This window comes from Mesitornis unicolor, unplaced genomic scaffold, assembly GCF_000695765.1.
Source record: "Mesitornis unicolor isolate BGI_N332 unplaced genomic scaffold, ASM69576v1 scaffold3609, whole genome shotgun sequence".
NCBI lineage: Eukaryota > Metazoa > Chordata > Aves > Mesitornithiformes > Mesitornithidae > Mesitornis > Mesitornis unicolor.
This window is the reverse complement of record NW_010206399.1, coordinates 124,011-142,282: the sequence shown is the minus strand read 5'-3', so window position 1 is coordinate 142,282 and position 18,272 is coordinate 124,011. Positions and strand designations below refer to the sequence as shown.

General features: G+C 38.2%; 1 protein-coding gene across 3 annotated transcripts in view; it reads left to right on the top strand.

The window, feature by feature from the left end:
• Positions 1–486: 486 nt before the first annotated feature.
• IBTK (inhibitor of Bruton agammaglobulinemia tyrosine kinase) overlaps positions 487–18,272 on the top strand; it is a 42,534-nt gene continuing 24,748 nt past the window's right edge. For all 3 annotated transcript variants that reach the window (XM_010191728.1, XM_010191727.1, XM_010191726.1), the window contains exons 1-12: positions 487–810; positions 3,938–4,034; positions 4,430–4,554; positions 5,551–5,661; positions 6,893–7,063; positions 7,670–7,787; positions 9,490–9,670; positions 11,448–11,571; positions 13,557–13,734; positions 15,216–15,390; positions 16,231–16,824; positions 17,793–17,879. In XM_010191728.1, coding sequence (XP_010190030.1) covers positions 487–810; positions 3,938–4,034; positions 4,430–4,554; positions 5,551–5,661; positions 6,893–7,063; positions 7,670–7,787; positions 9,490–9,670; positions 11,448–11,571; positions 13,557–13,734; positions 15,216–15,390; positions 16,231–16,824; positions 17,793–17,879 — 2,285 coding nt within the window. The remainder of the gene's footprint in view (positions 811–3,937; positions 4,035–4,429; positions 4,555–5,550; positions 5,662–6,892; positions 7,064–7,669; positions 7,788–9,489; positions 9,671–11,447; positions 11,572–13,556; positions 13,735–15,215; positions 15,391–16,230; positions 16,825–17,792; positions 17,880–18,272) is intronic.

Here is an 18,272-nt window from a genome sequence, read left to right as displayed (position 1 = left end):
GATGGCACGGGGCAGGTCAGTTAACCCTTGCTACTTTGCTACGGTATTTGCAAGCACTAGTTTGATATGCATTTAAATTGGTACAGTTGCTGGGGAATAGAATTTTTGTTGACTGATCTGTTCTCGTTTGTTCTCTTTCAGGTCTCCCTTGCAATTATGGAGTGTTAGAAGAATAAGGTGGTGTGGAGGGGGAATCCCCCTCTCCACACTTGAGGTAGTTCACTTTTGCAGTTTTTCTATGGACAAGAATATTTGTTATATAAGATGGTGAAGTAAGACTTCTAAAAATATATATTTATAAATATTTACTTCTATCAAGTGCCAAACACAACAGTACAAAGACTTCTAATGGCAGCTCAATAAAACTGGATTTATACCCTTGGAATTACAAGTTTTTTAGGGCACCGTGTTGTGTACTGAATTGGAGTGCCTTGATACACCTAAGGGTTGTTCCCCTTAAGGAGAGGAGCAGCTTCAGAAGTGAAGATGAGTGCTTTCATGCCAGACTGCACTTCAAAGTGTCGATCTCTACAGCATGCTTTGGATGTTATTTCTGTGGTAACCAGAGGAAGTGAAGGCCAGATCAAGGCCTTTCTCTCTTCTTACTGCTACAATGCTGCAACCATAAAAGATGCCTTTGGTAGAAACGTTATTCATCTTGCTTCATCTTGTGGCAAAAAAGGTGTGCTAGACTGGTTGGCTGAGACCAAAGGAGTAGATCTCTTGGCGAAAGACAAAGAGTCTGGATGGACAGCTTTGCACAGAAGCATATTTTATGGATACATTGACTGCGTTCTGTCATTACTGAAGGTGAGTGCTTTATAGCCATGGTTTTCCTTGGTATCTCCAATTTTTAGAGTTGTATTTGTTATGTAAAAGTAGGTTTTTTGAACTTGCCTGAAAGCCTCTTGGGGGTAGTCTTAATACTGCGTTTAGATCACAGTGCATTGGTTTACTTGAAATTTCTCTGTGTTCGTAAAAGATGTCTGCCTTTGACCATGCTGAAGTCAGCACTGAGTAAGGATCCCTGATTAATTGTGGATTTCCCTGAAGACTGGTTTGTGCGGATGATATCAGGGTCAGGATCTTAAAAGTGGAGAGTGATCAGACTAAAGATACTCTAAAAATAGACTCTTCAGTACTTATACCAATTAGTGATTTAGGGAACATAAAATAGTAAAAGCTTAACTGGAGTTATAATTAGAGATGAATCTTACATTTGAGAGATAAGCACTTCAAGATACAGAGCATTTTATTAAGCAATTCGCAGTTTAATAATGCTTTAACCATGGCTTTTGCTCAGTCCCCCCATTCCTTTCTTGCAATTGCTGTTTCTTTCCTACCACTTAGCAAGTTGTATGTATTTTTGGATTGCTCTTCTCTTCCTGCTGTCCCAAGTACAACAAAGGGAAGAGCTACGTATACTCAAGATGTTCAGGGTTCTTTAACCACATGAGAAAATGAAATATTTGTGGTTTAGAGTAAAGAAAAACTTAAAAGAAAACCTTTCAAGACAGAGAATTTTCTGGTTTTAGTTCAGCCTTTTTAAATGGCAATGACTAGCCATTAAACTCTGCTTTCTACAAGCAAAATGGTTGTGGATCCAGTAGTTTTTTAATTCCTGACAGTCTGGTAAATGTTAAGTATGGATTTCATGTGCCATACCCTTACATAGTGTGGGGGTTTTAATTAAAATTCACAAAAGTAGGTGTTTGTGTGAGAATCATACGTGATTCTGTTCTCTGGAAAACTGGCAACTGTGTATGTGATGTATCAAAAAGCATTCAGTCCTCTAGTGTGTGTGTATATATATCTGTGTCTCTGATATTTGCTTTCAGGAGGCCTATACAGGCTTCCCCAAGCATATTTCACTCCTCTGTCAGCTGTATAAATGAGATTTTTTTTGATAGCTACTTCTGCTGATACTCCTCTAAGAAGCAAAATGAAACAGCTCATGAAGGGTGCTCTACCTCCTAGTTCCTTAACTGAAGTCTCTCAATGTTGCTGTAATACCTTTCTATAATGCAGTACAACAGGAAGGGATTATAGAATAGAATTATGAAATAGCTGAGCTAGGAAGAGATCTCTGAAGACTGTCTGGTCCAACCCCTGTGCTCAAGCAAGGTCAGCTAGAGCAGGTTGCCCAGGACTGTGTCCAGTTGGATTTTGAATGTCTCCAGGGACAGGGTCTCAAACACCTCTGCTCCAGTGTTTTAATATTAGCCCTGTAAAAATGGAGTTTGGATTTAAACAGAATTGATTTTATTTCAATTTGTGTCCATGTCTGTCTTGTACTGGGAAGTACAGACCTGAACCCAGCACTCCAGCTTTGGCTCGCCAGTGCTGAGTAATGCCTGCTGGCAACACTCCCTCATGCAGCCCTGGATGCTCTCACCATTCTTAGCTATGAGGACACATTGCTGGCTTGTGGTCAACTGGTTGTCCACCAGGAGCCTCAGATCCTTTTCTGCCAAGCTGCTTTCCAGGCAGTCGGCCTTCAGCTGTATTGGTACACTGGGCTGTTCCTCCCTAGGGCCAGGATTTGCATTTCTCTGTTGAACTTCATGAGGTTCCTCTCAGCCCATTGCTCCAGCCTGTTGAGGTCCCTCTGAACAGCAGCACAACTCATTGACTTATCAGCCACTCCTTCTGGTCTTGTATCATCATCAGCCTTGCTGAGGGTGCACTCTGTCCCATTATCCAGGCCATTAGTGAAGATGTTAAATAGTACTGGCTCTGATATCAATCCCTGGGGTACTCAAGTAGTGTGTATGAGGGACTTGTGCTGTGGGATGGAAGCAGTCATGGCTTGTTCTCAGACTGTATCTAACTACAGGTTTTGCCACTCGGCAATTGGGATTTGTTTTTACAAATTCACACCATGTGAATATCACTACCTCTGTTTTGCTTGTAAATGACCTGTGCATCTGCCTAAGAGAAGAATATCCAGCTGTTAAATCATAACATTAGGTCTGTCATACAGTGAATTAATACATTGTTGCTATTAAGGCTGCCTTTGTAATTTGAAGAATGTATGTTCTTCTGGCTGGTATTTTTCCAAATGGTTAAGCAGGTTAAAGCCCTACTGCAGATGCGGCTGGCTGTCTTGTCATGCTGGAATGGATTGTGCTCCCTTAAATTTTGTATTTCATGTGTTTATCTTTTAAGTATGAAATTCTGTAAGGTTTTATTTTATATTTACTGTGAGCTGTAGTGCATAGGTACAACCAAATTATCCATTACGTTTACTTGGGCACAGAACTTCCCTTCACTGATCTGATTGACACTTGTCTTCCTTAAAACCAATGCTGGTGTAGCAGCACTTTTTTGTATTGAGAAAATGGTACTTACAGAGAATATCTACCCCTCTCAGTGTTCTAAAGCAATGACCTCTTCATCCTCTGTGCTTCTGAAGCTTCCTTGCTGCTGTTTTAGCTGGCTGGTTGTGTCCTCTTGCCCTTTCTCAGCAGCTGTGATCCACTGTTCCCTGCTTGTTTTCAAAGCCATAGTAGGTTTTTTTTATCTTCTCACTTCTCCAGCTGCTCAAAACTGAGTCTGTAAACAGGCCAGTATAAGAAAACATTCTGCAAAGCTGGTAAATGCATTTTTGGTAAATACTTGCCCTTCATAGAGGCTTTATCTTCAAGTGTGTTTCCTTTTTGTTACCTTGATTACATCTTATTGCTCAGTCAGTATTCATACAGCAAAATCCCAGTCAATAGATCAACATGCTGTATATGTAGTTGAACAGAATGGCACTGTTTTGGTTTTCTTTTTCAGATCTGCTTACAATTTACTTGAAAGAGTCTGAAGATTTTCTTTTATTAATAATAAAGATTTGTTTAGCTCCTTACAAGTTTACCTGGCATACTTAAAGCTGTGAAGTTAACATTTTAAACTTTTTTCCTTCTCTTCATCTCTTCCTCTTCTCTTTCAGCATGGTGTTAGTCTGTATGTTCAGGATAAGGAAGGCTTATCAGCCCTGGATCTTGTGATGAAAGATAGGCCAATCCATGTGGTCTTCAAGAAAACTGGTAGGAAATCAAGTGGCTTAAATTGTATTTTACAGGGAGATATGTGTCAACAATATCACAATGCATGTACCAGTGTAGGCAATATTTTCTGTTTCTAATTAGGACTGTGTAAGTTATGAGATCTCTGATGATGTGGAGTCTCTAATGTCATAAGAGAGCAGGTGCCAGTATCCTGGCAGTAGGCACAGGATGTGCACGTGTAGTAAAACTGAAGGAATAATGACTGACTTAAAAGGAAAAAAATTCTCAGAAAAATAAAACTTTTAAAAGTTCAATTTTAAGTAAGAACAGCTTTCCTCTTTAAATTTTAAATAGAAGCAGCAGGAGCTGATTTTCAAAGTCACGTATGAGACTGCTAAATTTACAAGCTACAGAGGTAATTTTTTTCGTTGCAGATCCCACGGAAGTCTACACCTGGGGAAGCAATATAAATTTTACTTTGGGTCATGGTGGTCAACAGGGTAAACATCATCCTGAACTGGTGGACCTTTTTCCTCGGAATGGCGTGTATATCAAACAGGTATTCTGAAAGTATGACATAGGCACATTTCTCAGTGAACTTGGAGTAGTCTGTGTGTTTGTGTGTGTGTGTGTGTGTGTGTGTAAGCAACTGTTAAAGATGTTACCAAGTTCTGAAAATTGACACTAAAAAAATAATTGTGTCTATGGGGTTTTTGTTGTGTTTGCTTTTTTTGCTTGTCTGCCCTCTCCTTTTCTTTCTTCCTGGTTATTTCTCAGCAAGCAGTTTCCATTGATCTGACAATCAGCTTAGAGCAGCTAAGGAGTACTAGAGTAGACCTGCTGTATTACATTCTTGCTGCTTCGTCCCTCCCCAGTCACCCTCAGTTCAATTGTGGTTCTCTATTTCAGTGGGGAGAATGGTTTTTGATATGATTTATCTTGAATATGTGGCTTGTATATTGTTAAATAAATTCAGAAGCATGAGACTTCTGTAACTTTCGAATTTCTGACCTTTTGTGTAACTCCCATAGTGAACTGCAGTGGGACACTGAATCTGTTTGATGCATGCTGAATTAAAATTCCTCGTGTGTTGAAAGCAGCATGTGCTGTCATGTACTCTTCCTGTAACAGTAGCTCTGTTCCTAGGACTTCAGTTTAAGAACGTTTGAAGGCTTAAAGTACAACTTGAATAATAAATTGAGGACAGACAATCTGCTACAGTCTTAACATGTTTTCTTCAGCTCTTCTGAGGCAGCTCTTAATAGTCAGTCTTTTGAGCTTCTGTTAGCCTGTAGGGGAATGCTTGAACTTACTTTAATAAATACAAACCGTAGGTCTCTCCAAGTAAGTTAAGGCAATACATAATAAATTCAAAGCAAATATTTTGTGTTCTTTGTGACTTGATTTGGCAGTCCTGTGCTTTAATACTACTATTTTACTCGTATTTTCTCAAACAGATCTTTATTAAAGCTGAACGTCTTCACAAAGTAGTTTTGGTGGTGAAAATTGTCCTATACTGCCTCCTCCTCACCCATTTTTGCCCTTTTTCTTTCAGGTCGTACTCTGCAAATTCCACTCCGTGTTCCTGTCCCACAAAGGTCAAGTTTATACATGTGGACATGGACAAGGAGGACGCTTGGGTCATGGTGATGAACAAACATGCCTGGTATGCTGTCTTCTGCTATCTTGTGTAGTCTAGCATAATACTTTTATTTCAAACAGCAAATCTAAAAATTGAATTAGAGTTTGTGTGAGTGTACCTTCAAAATCAGTTTGCTGTTGATTTCAGACAAACCCCCTTGCTTCCCACCAAGTAACAGAAAAAAACCTCTCCAGTACTTTTGGTGAGGTGGCAGAGAGTAGAATATTGTGCATTTAAATATAATTTAGTTTAAGATAGCTAGGTACTGCAGTCAAACTTCTGTGTTATGGCTGACTTGTTTTGAAGGCTAGCTGATGCCAGATAAGTGGAAGCAAATTGGTTTTGGCTGGGCTGACTTCTTAAGTAGGTTTATGATGCCATCTGATGAACATCAAGGCTGACACACAGGAAAGGGCAGTATGGTGGAGTTGTAGTGGCATGAAAAGTGATGTTAGGGTTGCTTCTTACTGGAGTTGCACAACTATTATGTGAAAACTCACTTGTCATTTTCATTTGAGTTGTTCTTGCATGTTGGAACAATGTACTACATTTGAGGAGACCAAGATACAATGAGAATATAATTCTTAGACCTCAGTGTCCCTTCCTGTGCACACTGCCTGGTAGTGAGCATTTGGTATGCAACACAGTATTTTTTAAAAATTCTTAATATCAGGTATCTGATAGAACTTGATGTTATGGTGCTGGATGTTATAGTGAAGACAAGCTCAATTCTTAAAGCTTTTTTTAAATTAAAAATTTTAAATTTAAAAAAAAAAAAGCCATCCTATGACATTAGAATTTTTTGCAAATTGATGTTTTGAAATTGGGACGTTACCCAGTTGAATAAAGAAGAACGCACGTTACAGTGCATGAATAGTCAAAGATACGGAACTGCTTCCTTATTCTGTGGAATTTTCTTAGGATTATCCTGTTTTTTCAAGGGGGAAATCTTTATTACTTGTGAGTTTTGTACAGCTGTCTTGAAGATATAGTTTCCAACCTAATTTTGGAGCAGGTAGGTTTAAAATCATCTCACCTGATAGCAGAGGATGCATTTCAAATTAAAGTAGTTCATCTTATTGCACTGGATGTGGTAATTATGTTAATGAGTGTATTCTGTGTTCAGATACATTTTCATCTGTAGTTCAGTATTTGGTAATGACTTACTGTTGTTGCAACTTCAGTTTCATAGATGGCCACTGGTTAATATCAAACCAGTATATTTTTATATCAATACTTAATTTTTCTTTTTCAGGTTCCAAGACTTGTGGAAGGCTTGGGAGGCCATCAGTGCTCCCAGATAGCTGCAGCTAAGGATCATACTGTTGTTCTAACAGACGATGGATATGTTTACACGTTTGGTTTAAATACTTTCCATCAATTGGGTATTCTTCCTCCTCCTGCTAACTGCAGTGTTCCTAGACAGGTAAAAATGTCATCAGTCAAAGCTTAGTTATTTGTTTGTTTTTAACAGAAAGTAAAATGTGAAGATTGTGGAAATAACTTTTAAACGTTTTCAGAACAATGAAGTCCAATGTGAGTTCAGATAAAATCTTGATTCTGTGTTATACATCTCAATTTTAAATAGTTAACTGTTTCTTTCTCCTGGCTGAATAATCCCAGCTGTCTCAGCCTGTCCTCATAGTATAGTGTTCTGTAGTGTGTTTAGGGCATTAGGACTTAGAAGCTGAAACTTTGTAGCTGCCACTTTCACAGCACCAGAGTTGTTTTTTGCTGTCTTATACATATCCTGTGCAGTCTTGTTCAACACCTTACATGTGAAGACAGCCCAAGGAAATTTGATTCTAGTCCTGATTAGATAATGTAAAAAGTTTATTTCTTTTTGTGATTAGTATAGTAGTGTTCCACTTGACAAATTTATGAAGTAATCCTGACTTACTAGACTGTATGTGGGTTGGTAGCAATGCTTCATTCTTAATGACTTTAGAAGTTAAATGTTGTCAGAACTGTGTACATTTGAAATACACGTGTTGCTGCTTAATATTAAGATGTACTTTGGATTTGTGCTTAGGTTCAGGCAAAAAACCTGAAAGGTAGAATGGTGATTGGAGTGGCTGCAGGCAGATTCCATACAGTGCTATGGACTAAGGAAGCAGTGTATACCATGGGGCTGAATGGCGGCCAACTAGGTAAGGTAGAAGTGTTCTGAAAGTAAAACCCAGCCATGAAAAGATGCTATTCATACAAAAGCTGTCATCTGCTTCTTACAACAGAAGCCTGATTAAAGCTTTCTCTTATCTTTCTTTTTAAATTTTTTTAAGCCAGTCTGATGACATCATCCCTTCACGCTCGTTTTGAAGAATATTTTTCATTACTGCCAGACACTTTCACGTTTTCAGATGATGGGAGCTGGTTGAACTTAGCTCTGTTATTTGAACTCTTTACAATTCTTCCGCTTTCTATGTGTTTTGTGTGGTTCTGCCACTGAGGACTTTTAGGAAACAGAATGTTGCTGGTTTGTGTTGCAAATTAGCCCAAGGCACGCTTATCTCCTTCCAGCAGTCTGGCTGGTACTGCCCTTAATAATTATAGACTAGCATTTAGCTCTCCTGCCTATGTCCTTCTTTCACCACACACTGTAAACATGCCACTGATAACTTTTTTCTACTGAACTTTTCAACTGAAATGCTTGACCATATCTAGAATTTTTTTTCAACAACGCCATTACCAAAATCTTCACTTAACTAAGTATTATTCTGAAGTCAAGAAAGAACCTAATAGAAATGTATTATCATCTAGCGAACTTCTTGATTTCTTGTATGAGTGGGATGTTTTAATTGCTTTTATCTTCTTCAATAAACAGGTATTGCAATATTGCTTTGGATTTGCATTTCTGCAGTTCTGTATCTGTGTGCAAACAAAACTGTTAGCTAGCTCTGGTACTTGCCAGAACTGAAGCAGATTAACTGTATCAGGTTCAGACAATTTTTTGTGTTCCTATTTAAGAATGCGAAGGTATGTGAAAAAATTATAAATTGTTTTGTAGTTGCTTGTGTTGTTGAGATTACTCTGGTGTGCACGTGGCCTGTTGCAGTTGCAGTACCATATGGAGACAGTAATTGGATCATAAGTGGTGTAGTTGTGTCAGCTGGGCAATCTGATAGACCCGTGGTAATAAACCTTCCCTCTGTAAGGTATTTTGACATAGCACTGCACTGTAATATGACAGGGTTGCTTCCAGCTGTAGAGGTAGCTCAGCTCCTTTTTCCTGGATTTTCATACCCAGATCCACTCTGTGGTGCAGACATAACCCTGCTCTCTATGCACTTACATTATGTATGAGATTCTTTGTGTTAGGTTTCTTGATGCAGCAGAGCAGCAATAACCTGATTTTTTTTGTATGTGTCTATTCAGAGACTACATTACAGCTCCAACCTTGTCTGTTGTTTCATGTAACTGCCTATCTTACGTGCATTTACAGTAATTTTTATGACAAGCTTCTTTGGTAACTGCCAATGGCTGAAAAAATCTGTAGTTTATGCAAGTGTGAGAGTATTTCTAGTGTCTTGAACTGTAATATGATCAAATAAATTTTTCTTTCTTTTGAATCAAAGGCAGTGCCACTACAGAGTCTAACCACATTAAATAGCTTTCCTTGTAGAATATGCCTTACTTAATTTTTTGTATATCAAATCTTGAGTGTTTTCTCATGTTTGTGGTGAGCTAAAAAGTATGTGTGGTGGGTCTCTTAATTATTTTGAAGAATTATCTAACTACCTAAAAAATCTTTCAGAATTTAAAGGTTCTTCACAGTAGTTTAGCAAAGTGTCCTTTCAATGTGCAATGTGTGGAATAGCAAATAATGGTTTTGGGGTGTGTTGTCTTTTCTAGGTTATCTGCTGGATCCTAATGGAGAAAAATGTGTAACTGCACCTCGACAAGTTTCTGCTCTACACCATAAAGATATCTCTCTGTCTTTGGTCTCTGCAAGCGATGGCGCTACAGTATGCGTTACTGAAAGAGGAGATATTTATTTACTTGCAGACTACCAGTGCAAAAAGATGGCTTCAAAGTATGTGTGACTTTTCTAATTTGTCATGAAGAACAGAAGGTGAAGACTTCACTGCAGTCTTACACATGCAACCTATTTTAAAAATTTTTGTGCATAACGTAGTGATAATACAGTGCTCCCAGGTTTTCTTCTTTGTCAGTTCTTTCATATGAACTGTGGCTATTTTGTTTGTTTATTTGGTTTTATTATTAGATGAGGCTAATGTGCTATTCACACATTTACCAAAGATATTTTAAAAAAACATACTAAGAGAAAATATTTTGTGCCATAGGTTTAAAAATATTGAAACTGGTAATTTTGTAACTCAAATTTTGAAAATTATTTGATCCCGTTCTCTTACTTACCTTGCAAGAACAGATTAGTAGAGGTAATTAGCATTTCATGCTAATATGACCCTCATGAAGTTTAACAAGGCCAAATGCAAGGTCCTGCACATGGGTTGGGGCAGTCCCAAGCACCAACACCGGCTGTGTGAAGAAGGGATTGAAAGTAGCACTGAGGAGAAGGACTTGGGGTGTTGGTTGATGAGAAGCTCAACATGAGCTGACAGTGTGCTCTTGCAGCCCAGAAAGCCAACCTCATCCTGGGCTGCATCAAAAGAAGGGTGGCCAGCAGGGCCAGGGAGGCGATTCTGCCCCTCTGCTCTTGTAAGACCCCACCTGCATCCAGTCCTAGGGCCCCCAGCGTAAGAAGGATGTGGACTAGTTTGAGTGAGTCTGGAGGAGGGCTGTGAAGATGATCAGGGGACTGGAGCACCTCTCCTTTGAGGGCAGGCTGAGAATGTTGTGGTTGTTCAGCCTGGAGAAGAGAAGGCTCTGGGAAGACCTTAGAGCAGCCTTCTGGTACTTAAAGGGGGCCTACAGGAAAGATGAGGAGGGACTCTTTGTCAGGGAGTGTAGTGATAGGGTGAGGTGTAATGGTTTTAAACTGGAAGAGGGTAGATTTAGACTGGATATTAAGAAGAAATTCTTCACCGTGAGGTTGGTGAGACACTGGCTCAGGTTGCCCAGGGAAGCTGTGGATGCCCCCTCCCTGGAAGCGTTCAAGGCCAGGTTGGACGGGGCTTTGAGCAACCTGGACTGGTGGGAGGGGTCCCTGCCCATGGCAGGGGTTGGACTGGATGATCTGTAAGGTCCTTTACAATCCAAACCGTTCTATCACTTGTATGACTCTATGATGTTTTTTTCCCCAGCTAACTCTCAGTTAGCTTTTCAGCTTCACTTCAAATTCCAGCAGTATTTACTAACATATTATATCTTAATGATATAACATGTTTTATACTTCATCTTCTACATGGTTGTAAGTGTGATCTCCAAGTGCTGGCACTTGAAGAAACGTAATACCATGTATTGCGCTCGTATACTAAGAAACTGAGAAGATAGAACTTGCATGGTTTTAATCAGGTAAAAAAAAATTCCACCAAAAACCTTATGGAATTGCATAAGTCTTTTAGTACAGACAGCTAATTTATACCACTATAATTTTTGTCAAAGCTAAATCACATACTGGTTTTCACATACAGAATTTTGCAAAGAACCTGTGGATATGATGTGATTTACTTAAAAGCAATGGAAAAATTACAGTTTACTAATAGGGTTTTATTAGCAGTTATGTTAGTAGTACCAGTGGTGAGAAATTAGACTTAAGTAACTTTTCACTGTTGCTACCTCAACTATATTTTTTTTTACTGCTTCTTTAAATGAAAAAGGTAACTGTCATAGAGACAACATCAGTATACAATAAAGAAATACTAATTTAACCTTTTGTGTTCTTTCAGACAGCTGAACCTTAAAAAAGTTCTTGTTAATGGGGGATATTTGGAATATAAAGTAGATACTCAGCATCTTAAAGAAAATGGGGGTCAGAAGATTTGCATTCTAGCACTGGATGAAGCTGGAAGAGTAAGTTGTGTTACTGGAAATCAGTTGTATAGCAGGCTGCATATGAATTAATCAAACTTTAAACATAAGAAGTTGACAGGACAGAATAATGCATAGAGTTCATTTCTGTGGAGCTGCTAGTGATTTTTTTTTTTCTTTAAAAGGCTGTGGGAAGACTACTGAAGTAATGTTCAGTGGTATATTTTTAAATATGTTCACAATCTAATGGCTTTTCAGTGAAGGTGTAAACTTCTTTACATATGTAAGTGGTTATATAGCAGACATAGTCTAGTTTGGGGTGTTCTCTCTCATTCTCTCTCTCTCTCTGTTTCTCTCTCTCTCTCTCTCTCCTTTCACCCCACCTACCCAGTCACCTTCATGCCCTTCAGAAGTAGTCTGTGGACTTGAGGTTTTAGAGCCTTTCCTGAAAAACAGCTGTTTTGCAGATGAGATGTCCCTTTTATTGTTGAAAAGCTGCAGCTAAACCTGGCGAATGGCTTAGTATTTACAGTTAAGTGCAGACACTGTGTAGACTCACAACTGGAATACTGTGATGGATTTATTGTTTCCTTTCCTCATTCTTTCACAGAGTAGCAGTTTGTAGGATCCTTCAAAACTCCGGCCTTTTCTAGGTGTGCTCACTGGGCGATCTAAAGCTTCAGTGCCATCTAGTGGTGTTTACAAAAAGGTTTTGTTACTGAAACTGCCTTCCTAAAGAACACTTAAAAACTGAGCTTGTATGTCAAAATAGAGAGCAGTGTGGGTATTTCCTTTTCTTTCCTTGCATTTGACTCAGTTATGTTTTGGGGTGATCTTTTCTGTTTCTTAGGTCATTAGGTGTCTCAGAGATTATGAACTTCCAGTTCAGTATTTGTTCATGTGAGGTTTAGCCTCTAGCATCTGTACTATTGGTAGTGCCCCTTCAGCATCTCTGGGGCATTGCTTTAGCAGTAAGAATCTACTTTGTCTTTCTGCATCAGAGGAACTATGTCAACCTACATTACATATCTTTCCATGCTGAATACTGGCAAATGCTGGGATCTTTAGTGCTTTAAGTCAGTATAAATTATTGAGTAAGGAGAGAGCTGGGATCTTAATACTTCTGTTTCCTGAATCAGCGCTTCCTGATCTGGCTTGATTGTACTCTCTTTAAGAGAGTACAGTTTAGCCTAGAGAAGAGAATGCTCTCTCTAAGGGGATCTTATCAGTGTATATACAAACCTGAAGGCAACATGTAAAGAAGATGGAGCCAGGCTCTTTTCAGTGGTGCCCAGTGACAGAACTAGAGGTAGCGGGCACAAACTGGAATGAAGGAGGTTCCCTCTGAACATCAGCACCTGGCACAGGTTACCCGTGGAGGTTGTGGAATCTCCATCCTTGGAGCTATTAAGAAGCTGTCTGGACTTGTTCATTGGCTCTGGGTGGGCCTGCTAGAACAGGGATTCGGCCTGGATAACCCCCAGATGTCCCTTCCAACCTCAACCATTATGGGATTCTGTAGGGCTCAAAAGAGGGGAAAAGACCTGTGCAGGTCCTTCAATGAGAGAATGTGAAAACCTGACTTCAGCACCACTAATGCCACATCAGGGCTTTACCTTGTGTGGGATTGTTGCTACACGCTTGTTTTTTTCAGATATCTGCAGTATCCCTTGTTGGGGTCCTGCTGTGCATGTAGTTCTGCATGTTTCTCTTGAATGTTTTGAAGTGTGTGTTTGGTCATGGTCTCCATTCCAAATGCTGTGAAGATGTTTGAATATTCAGAGAAACTTTTCAAATGCCCTTCAAGGACAAATGGATCTTGATATCATAGGAGATTTTCCCTGTATCACATGTGGGTTCTTTGTAATAGATGCTCATAACACTTTAGAGTATAATTTTGAAGAATGTCTTTCTCCTTTTATATGCAGCTTTGAGGTGGCATGTTCTTATGCTTAAAAAGGTGGCATGCAATATGTAACTGCTTTTATATGATATGAAGATTTCCTCTTTCACTGAAACAATTATAGGTGTTTTGCTGGAAATCATCTAACAGCTCCATGAAGCAATGTCGTTGGGTGTATGGCCGGCAAGTCTTCATGTCCGATGTTGCTTTAAATAGGAATGAAATCATGTTTGTCACAAAGGATGGTGAAGCCTTTACAGGGAAGTGGCTGGAAGAAGTGAAAAAAATCTCAGAAAAGAAAGGTTAGCTGTGATTTCTTAATGGGTTTTAAATACTTCAAATCAATGTGAAAGTTGAATTGAATCTTTACAGTCTCTAACAGTATTATGTGGTGGGTTTGTTATTTCCTCTAGCATTGACCACTACTCTTCTCTTTCCTCAGTAATACTAAGACTTACTTACTTTGCAGCTTTCAGTTAACATTCAGATGGCAAGCAGTATCAGGAAGAAAAGTATTTCTGAAGAGTCATAGCAGCACGAGGGTCCAGTGTAGTGATCTTGTCACATGTTAGATGACCAGTCCTGAGAGTCTGGCATTAAATAAAAGGAGCATGTACTTGCTTGCATTGCTAAGTCTGTGAGACCTTATCATGTTTCCCAGACCGTTATCTGGGTGTAATACAGGGTTCAGAGCAATTTCTGCCTTATTAACTTGGGTCATATTGCTGAGAGTAGGTCCTGATGGATTGTGTTTCTGCGTGGAAGATACCTGTGTACTATAGGACAAGATTTTAATTGAAGCTGTCAGCTCTATTCATGAAGGGGTCTTAAAACTCTGCATAGAAATGGATTTACTTCCAACCTGGGATCTGTTTGAACTTTATAGCTTTATGTTGCAGTTCTGCTTCTTCTGATACTGAGATTCAATTGTTAGTTTTTTCAGTCTATTTTTGCAGTCTTTCATAGCAAAAATTTTTCCTTTGTTACTTAATCTAGAATTGCATAATAGTTTACTCTGTTGCTGCTTTCTTATTTTATGCATTTTATGCTGTAGTTTCCTCATTAAAGAGGCACCAAATGCATCTCCTTTTGGCTCTGTTTGCCCTGGTGCTGGTATGTGTCTGTAGGCACTCTATTCTTTCTGCTTATTGCTGTTCTTTTTCTGGTTTTACCGTCTTGAAGGAAACTTCGGAATGCAGACCTGTTGACTAATTGAATGTCTAGTGGATGTTCATCACTGATTTGTAATGAATGAGAGCTTCTGGTTCTTTGAAAGGCTTTATTGAATGTGGCAAATGCTGTGCATATATTCAGTTATCCAGTTCTTGAAAAAATAATCCAGTATTCAGAGAATATAACTCTTTTTCTATAGTACTTTGTTAGTTTGTGTATAATTTAAACAGATACAATATGAAGTCTGAAGGCAACTGTATTGTATCTGCTGTAATTGATATGACAGGAAAAGAAAATCTTGCATGGCTGTACGCTGTTGCACAGCTTGGCTCATTCCACAGGAGGTTGCATCGAATGTTAGAGTGGCAAGACTTCCACAAGAAGCTCTCCTAGATGTAATGTCAAGTCTTATTCTTAAAATCTCTTCCTTCGTTTCAGTTAAGTTACCTGAAATCTTCAGCATAATTTAACCTTATTCAGTGACTCCATCAATGGACTTACAGAAGTCATAAATCTTGGTTTTTTTATTATATCAGTGGCTTTTTAAGTAGCTGTACCTTTCTCTGAATTTTCATTTTAAATCTTCTATTTTATTTTTTTTCTTTAGCAGAACTTGCATCAAGCCTTCAGAATTCTTCATGTGATGCATCTTGTGAACATGATACGAACAGTGTGTATGAAAGAATTCGACTTCAGAAGCTGACTTTTGTCCACCGAGCTGTTAGCATCGCCACTGATCCTAATGGCTGCAATTTTGCTGTTTTACAGTCAGATCCTAAAACAAGGTATATTTACAATCTCAAAAACTGTAATTTTTCTAGGGTTTTTTTGTGTGTGTGATTGAAATTAAATAATTCTTTTAAAAAGCCTTTTTTGGCTCATAACATAAGATATAGTAGATGGAGTTATCAATACTGCTAGAGCACTTGTTAGTAAACAACTGTGTTGAAGTTCCCAAAGACCTCAGTTTAAATATTAGCATAATTAGTATGGATAGTGTTGATGTTTTATCTGAAATGTTCAAGGCAAGAATTTGTGATGTATTTCTGAACACACTAGAGCTCTAAACACTGTAGAAATTAATGCCTTCAGTAATCACCAATGATCATCTTTTAAATGAAAATGAAAAGTGGATCTTTTATTCGTTTGGAAAGAATGTTTAGAGTAAAATGAGTAACTAGAATACTGAAACATGTTCCTTGCACTCTTACAATAGTTTCCAATATATCTGATAAATAAGTAAATATTAACTTTTTTTCTTATTGCTTTGGATTGTGAACATGAAATAGAGCAAACATTTCTGTTTTTTCTTTTTGGAAAAATAAGATGAAGATAAAAGAGTCCTGATAATACATATTTACTGGCTACATTATAAAGACAAAGTACTATATTTGTTATTCTGAAGCTAGACAGATCTTACATATGTGGTTTAATTGCCTAAATCCCATTTTATTAGTTTTTTGTGAAGAACAGGACAGGATATGTTGAATAGTCCAGCAAAGTAAGAAAAAACCCAAACAAACCAAATGGAAACAGCCTTACCCTCTTCATTAAAAATACTATGTAAAATTTTATGGAGGTTGTAAATAGTGTTTTTTTTTTTGATGGATTTCATTTTGTTCTAGTCTCTATGAGATTCCAAGTGTGTCATTATCGAGTTTTGGAGAGGATTTTGGCAAACTGTTAGATGAAACAGATGAAATGGACAGCATCCATGATGTGACTTTTCAGATTGGCACAAGAATGTACCCCGTGCACAAATACATCTTGGCTGCACGCTCTGACTTCTTCAAGAAGCTGTTTCTTTCCAGTGACAACCAGCTAGACACTCCAGACGTCTACCGTAAAGAGGAAGATGCTGTTGGCTGTGATCTTTATGTCATAGAGAAAGTTCATCCAGACCTGTTTGCATATCTTCTGCAGTTCATATACACCGATACTTGTGATCTTCTGACTCATGGTTATAAACCAAAAATCCTGCATAAAGGAAAATCAGAAGAATATCAAGATACTTTAATTTCTAACCTGAGCAAAATGAGTTTTGATGAAAATGTTAATGGGAAGTCTGCATTTGAGATTTATAGAAATAATCAAGTACAAGCTATAAATGAAAAACAGAAGAGCAAATCTAAAAAAGGCAAAGTTGGTGAAGAAGCTAACCTCATAAAAATGTTGCAAAGTGCTGCAAAGAAGTTTGGACTCAGCAATTTAAGTGGAAGGTAGGTGAAAGGAAATGCATTTATATTCTGGCAAGCCCTTCACAGGGTGTTTTTATGAAAGCTGACCTAACTGTAGTTGTTATTAAAGCAGAAGGCTAGTTGGGTTTGATAAGTTTGCCCTTTTTTTGCAGACTTTAGTAGCATGATTAGGTACTTAAAGCATTATGTTTCAATAGGCTTCTATATGATAGGTATGTGCTGTTGGCCCTTACTGTGTCCTAGAAGCATTTGGACATTTGTATTTAAAACATGTCCTGTGTACCTTTTAAGGCGTGAGCTCTCTTAGACTCCACATCTGGTGCGCATCATCTGACTTTCCAGAATGACTGTCATAAAACATCAATACTTGTTTTGTTAGAGACAGCTGATCTAATGAGTTTGGGATTTATAGATTTCTATACTGTGGTCAGTATAGAAACCAGTTTTTCTACCATTGTCTACCAGTTTTTCTGTAGACAATGACTATATTTAACATAAACCAACATAAAGCAAAGTTAAATTGTTGTTTAACTGTTGCATTTTTAATGTTATGTGATGAAAGTAATGGAATTGAGACCAAATGTCTCTGTGGAACTGTATTACTCAGTCTTGTTTTGTGTTTTTCTATGCATTTGACTTTTCCTTTCAAAGAAGGTAATCATCTTTTTTTAGGGCAGTTTTCTTCAAAGTATTTTTCACAAACACTAAAACTAATCAACAAATGTGTAAAGCTGCTGCTAAGAGTGAGTTCCCAAGTGTAATTTCCATGTTTCCCTTTGAAAGTGTGTCGCTTTGTAATTCACCAGCGGCACTCTTACGTCTTTACCACCCCATTCACAAGCCTCCTTGGAGTGCTAAAAAGCCCATGGTGAAACGTGCCTCTTTTCAAAACTGCTATCTTGGCTCAGCTGAAGTGCTGTTACTTTGCGAAAGTGTTCTTCCTTAATGGTTAGAACTGTATACTAATTGTATTACTTAACGATTTGCAGGTTGGATGGAATCAGGTTGGAAAATGGAAAAATTAATGTTGTCAACAAGAAGAATGGGAACAAACCAAAGTTAAATCAGAAGAAATGGTAAACTTTTTAAATCAAGCTTCCCCTGTCCCTGAGGTCTTCCTCTTATGTCATGTCTTCCTCTGCTAAGTGTAGGCCAAGGTTGATCAGCTGTATTTTAACTGCTGGTATACACTTCTCTTTCACAGTGACTCATGTTTGGAGGTTCTCTGTATATGCTTATAGACTGATCTGTCAATTAGTAATCTGGGATAGATGAATGGCATATTTTTTGCTGCTTTTTGCTGTATGTTAATGTGTTCTGTGGATTATCTGTGTCATAGAACACTAATGCCAGGAGAAATGTTGCAGGTAATCCAGTCAAAAGCAGTTTCACTTTTGCAAATATGCTTGCTCTGACAATAAGACTGCATGGATTGGAAATAAGCAAATGTATAATATTATTTTTCTAAT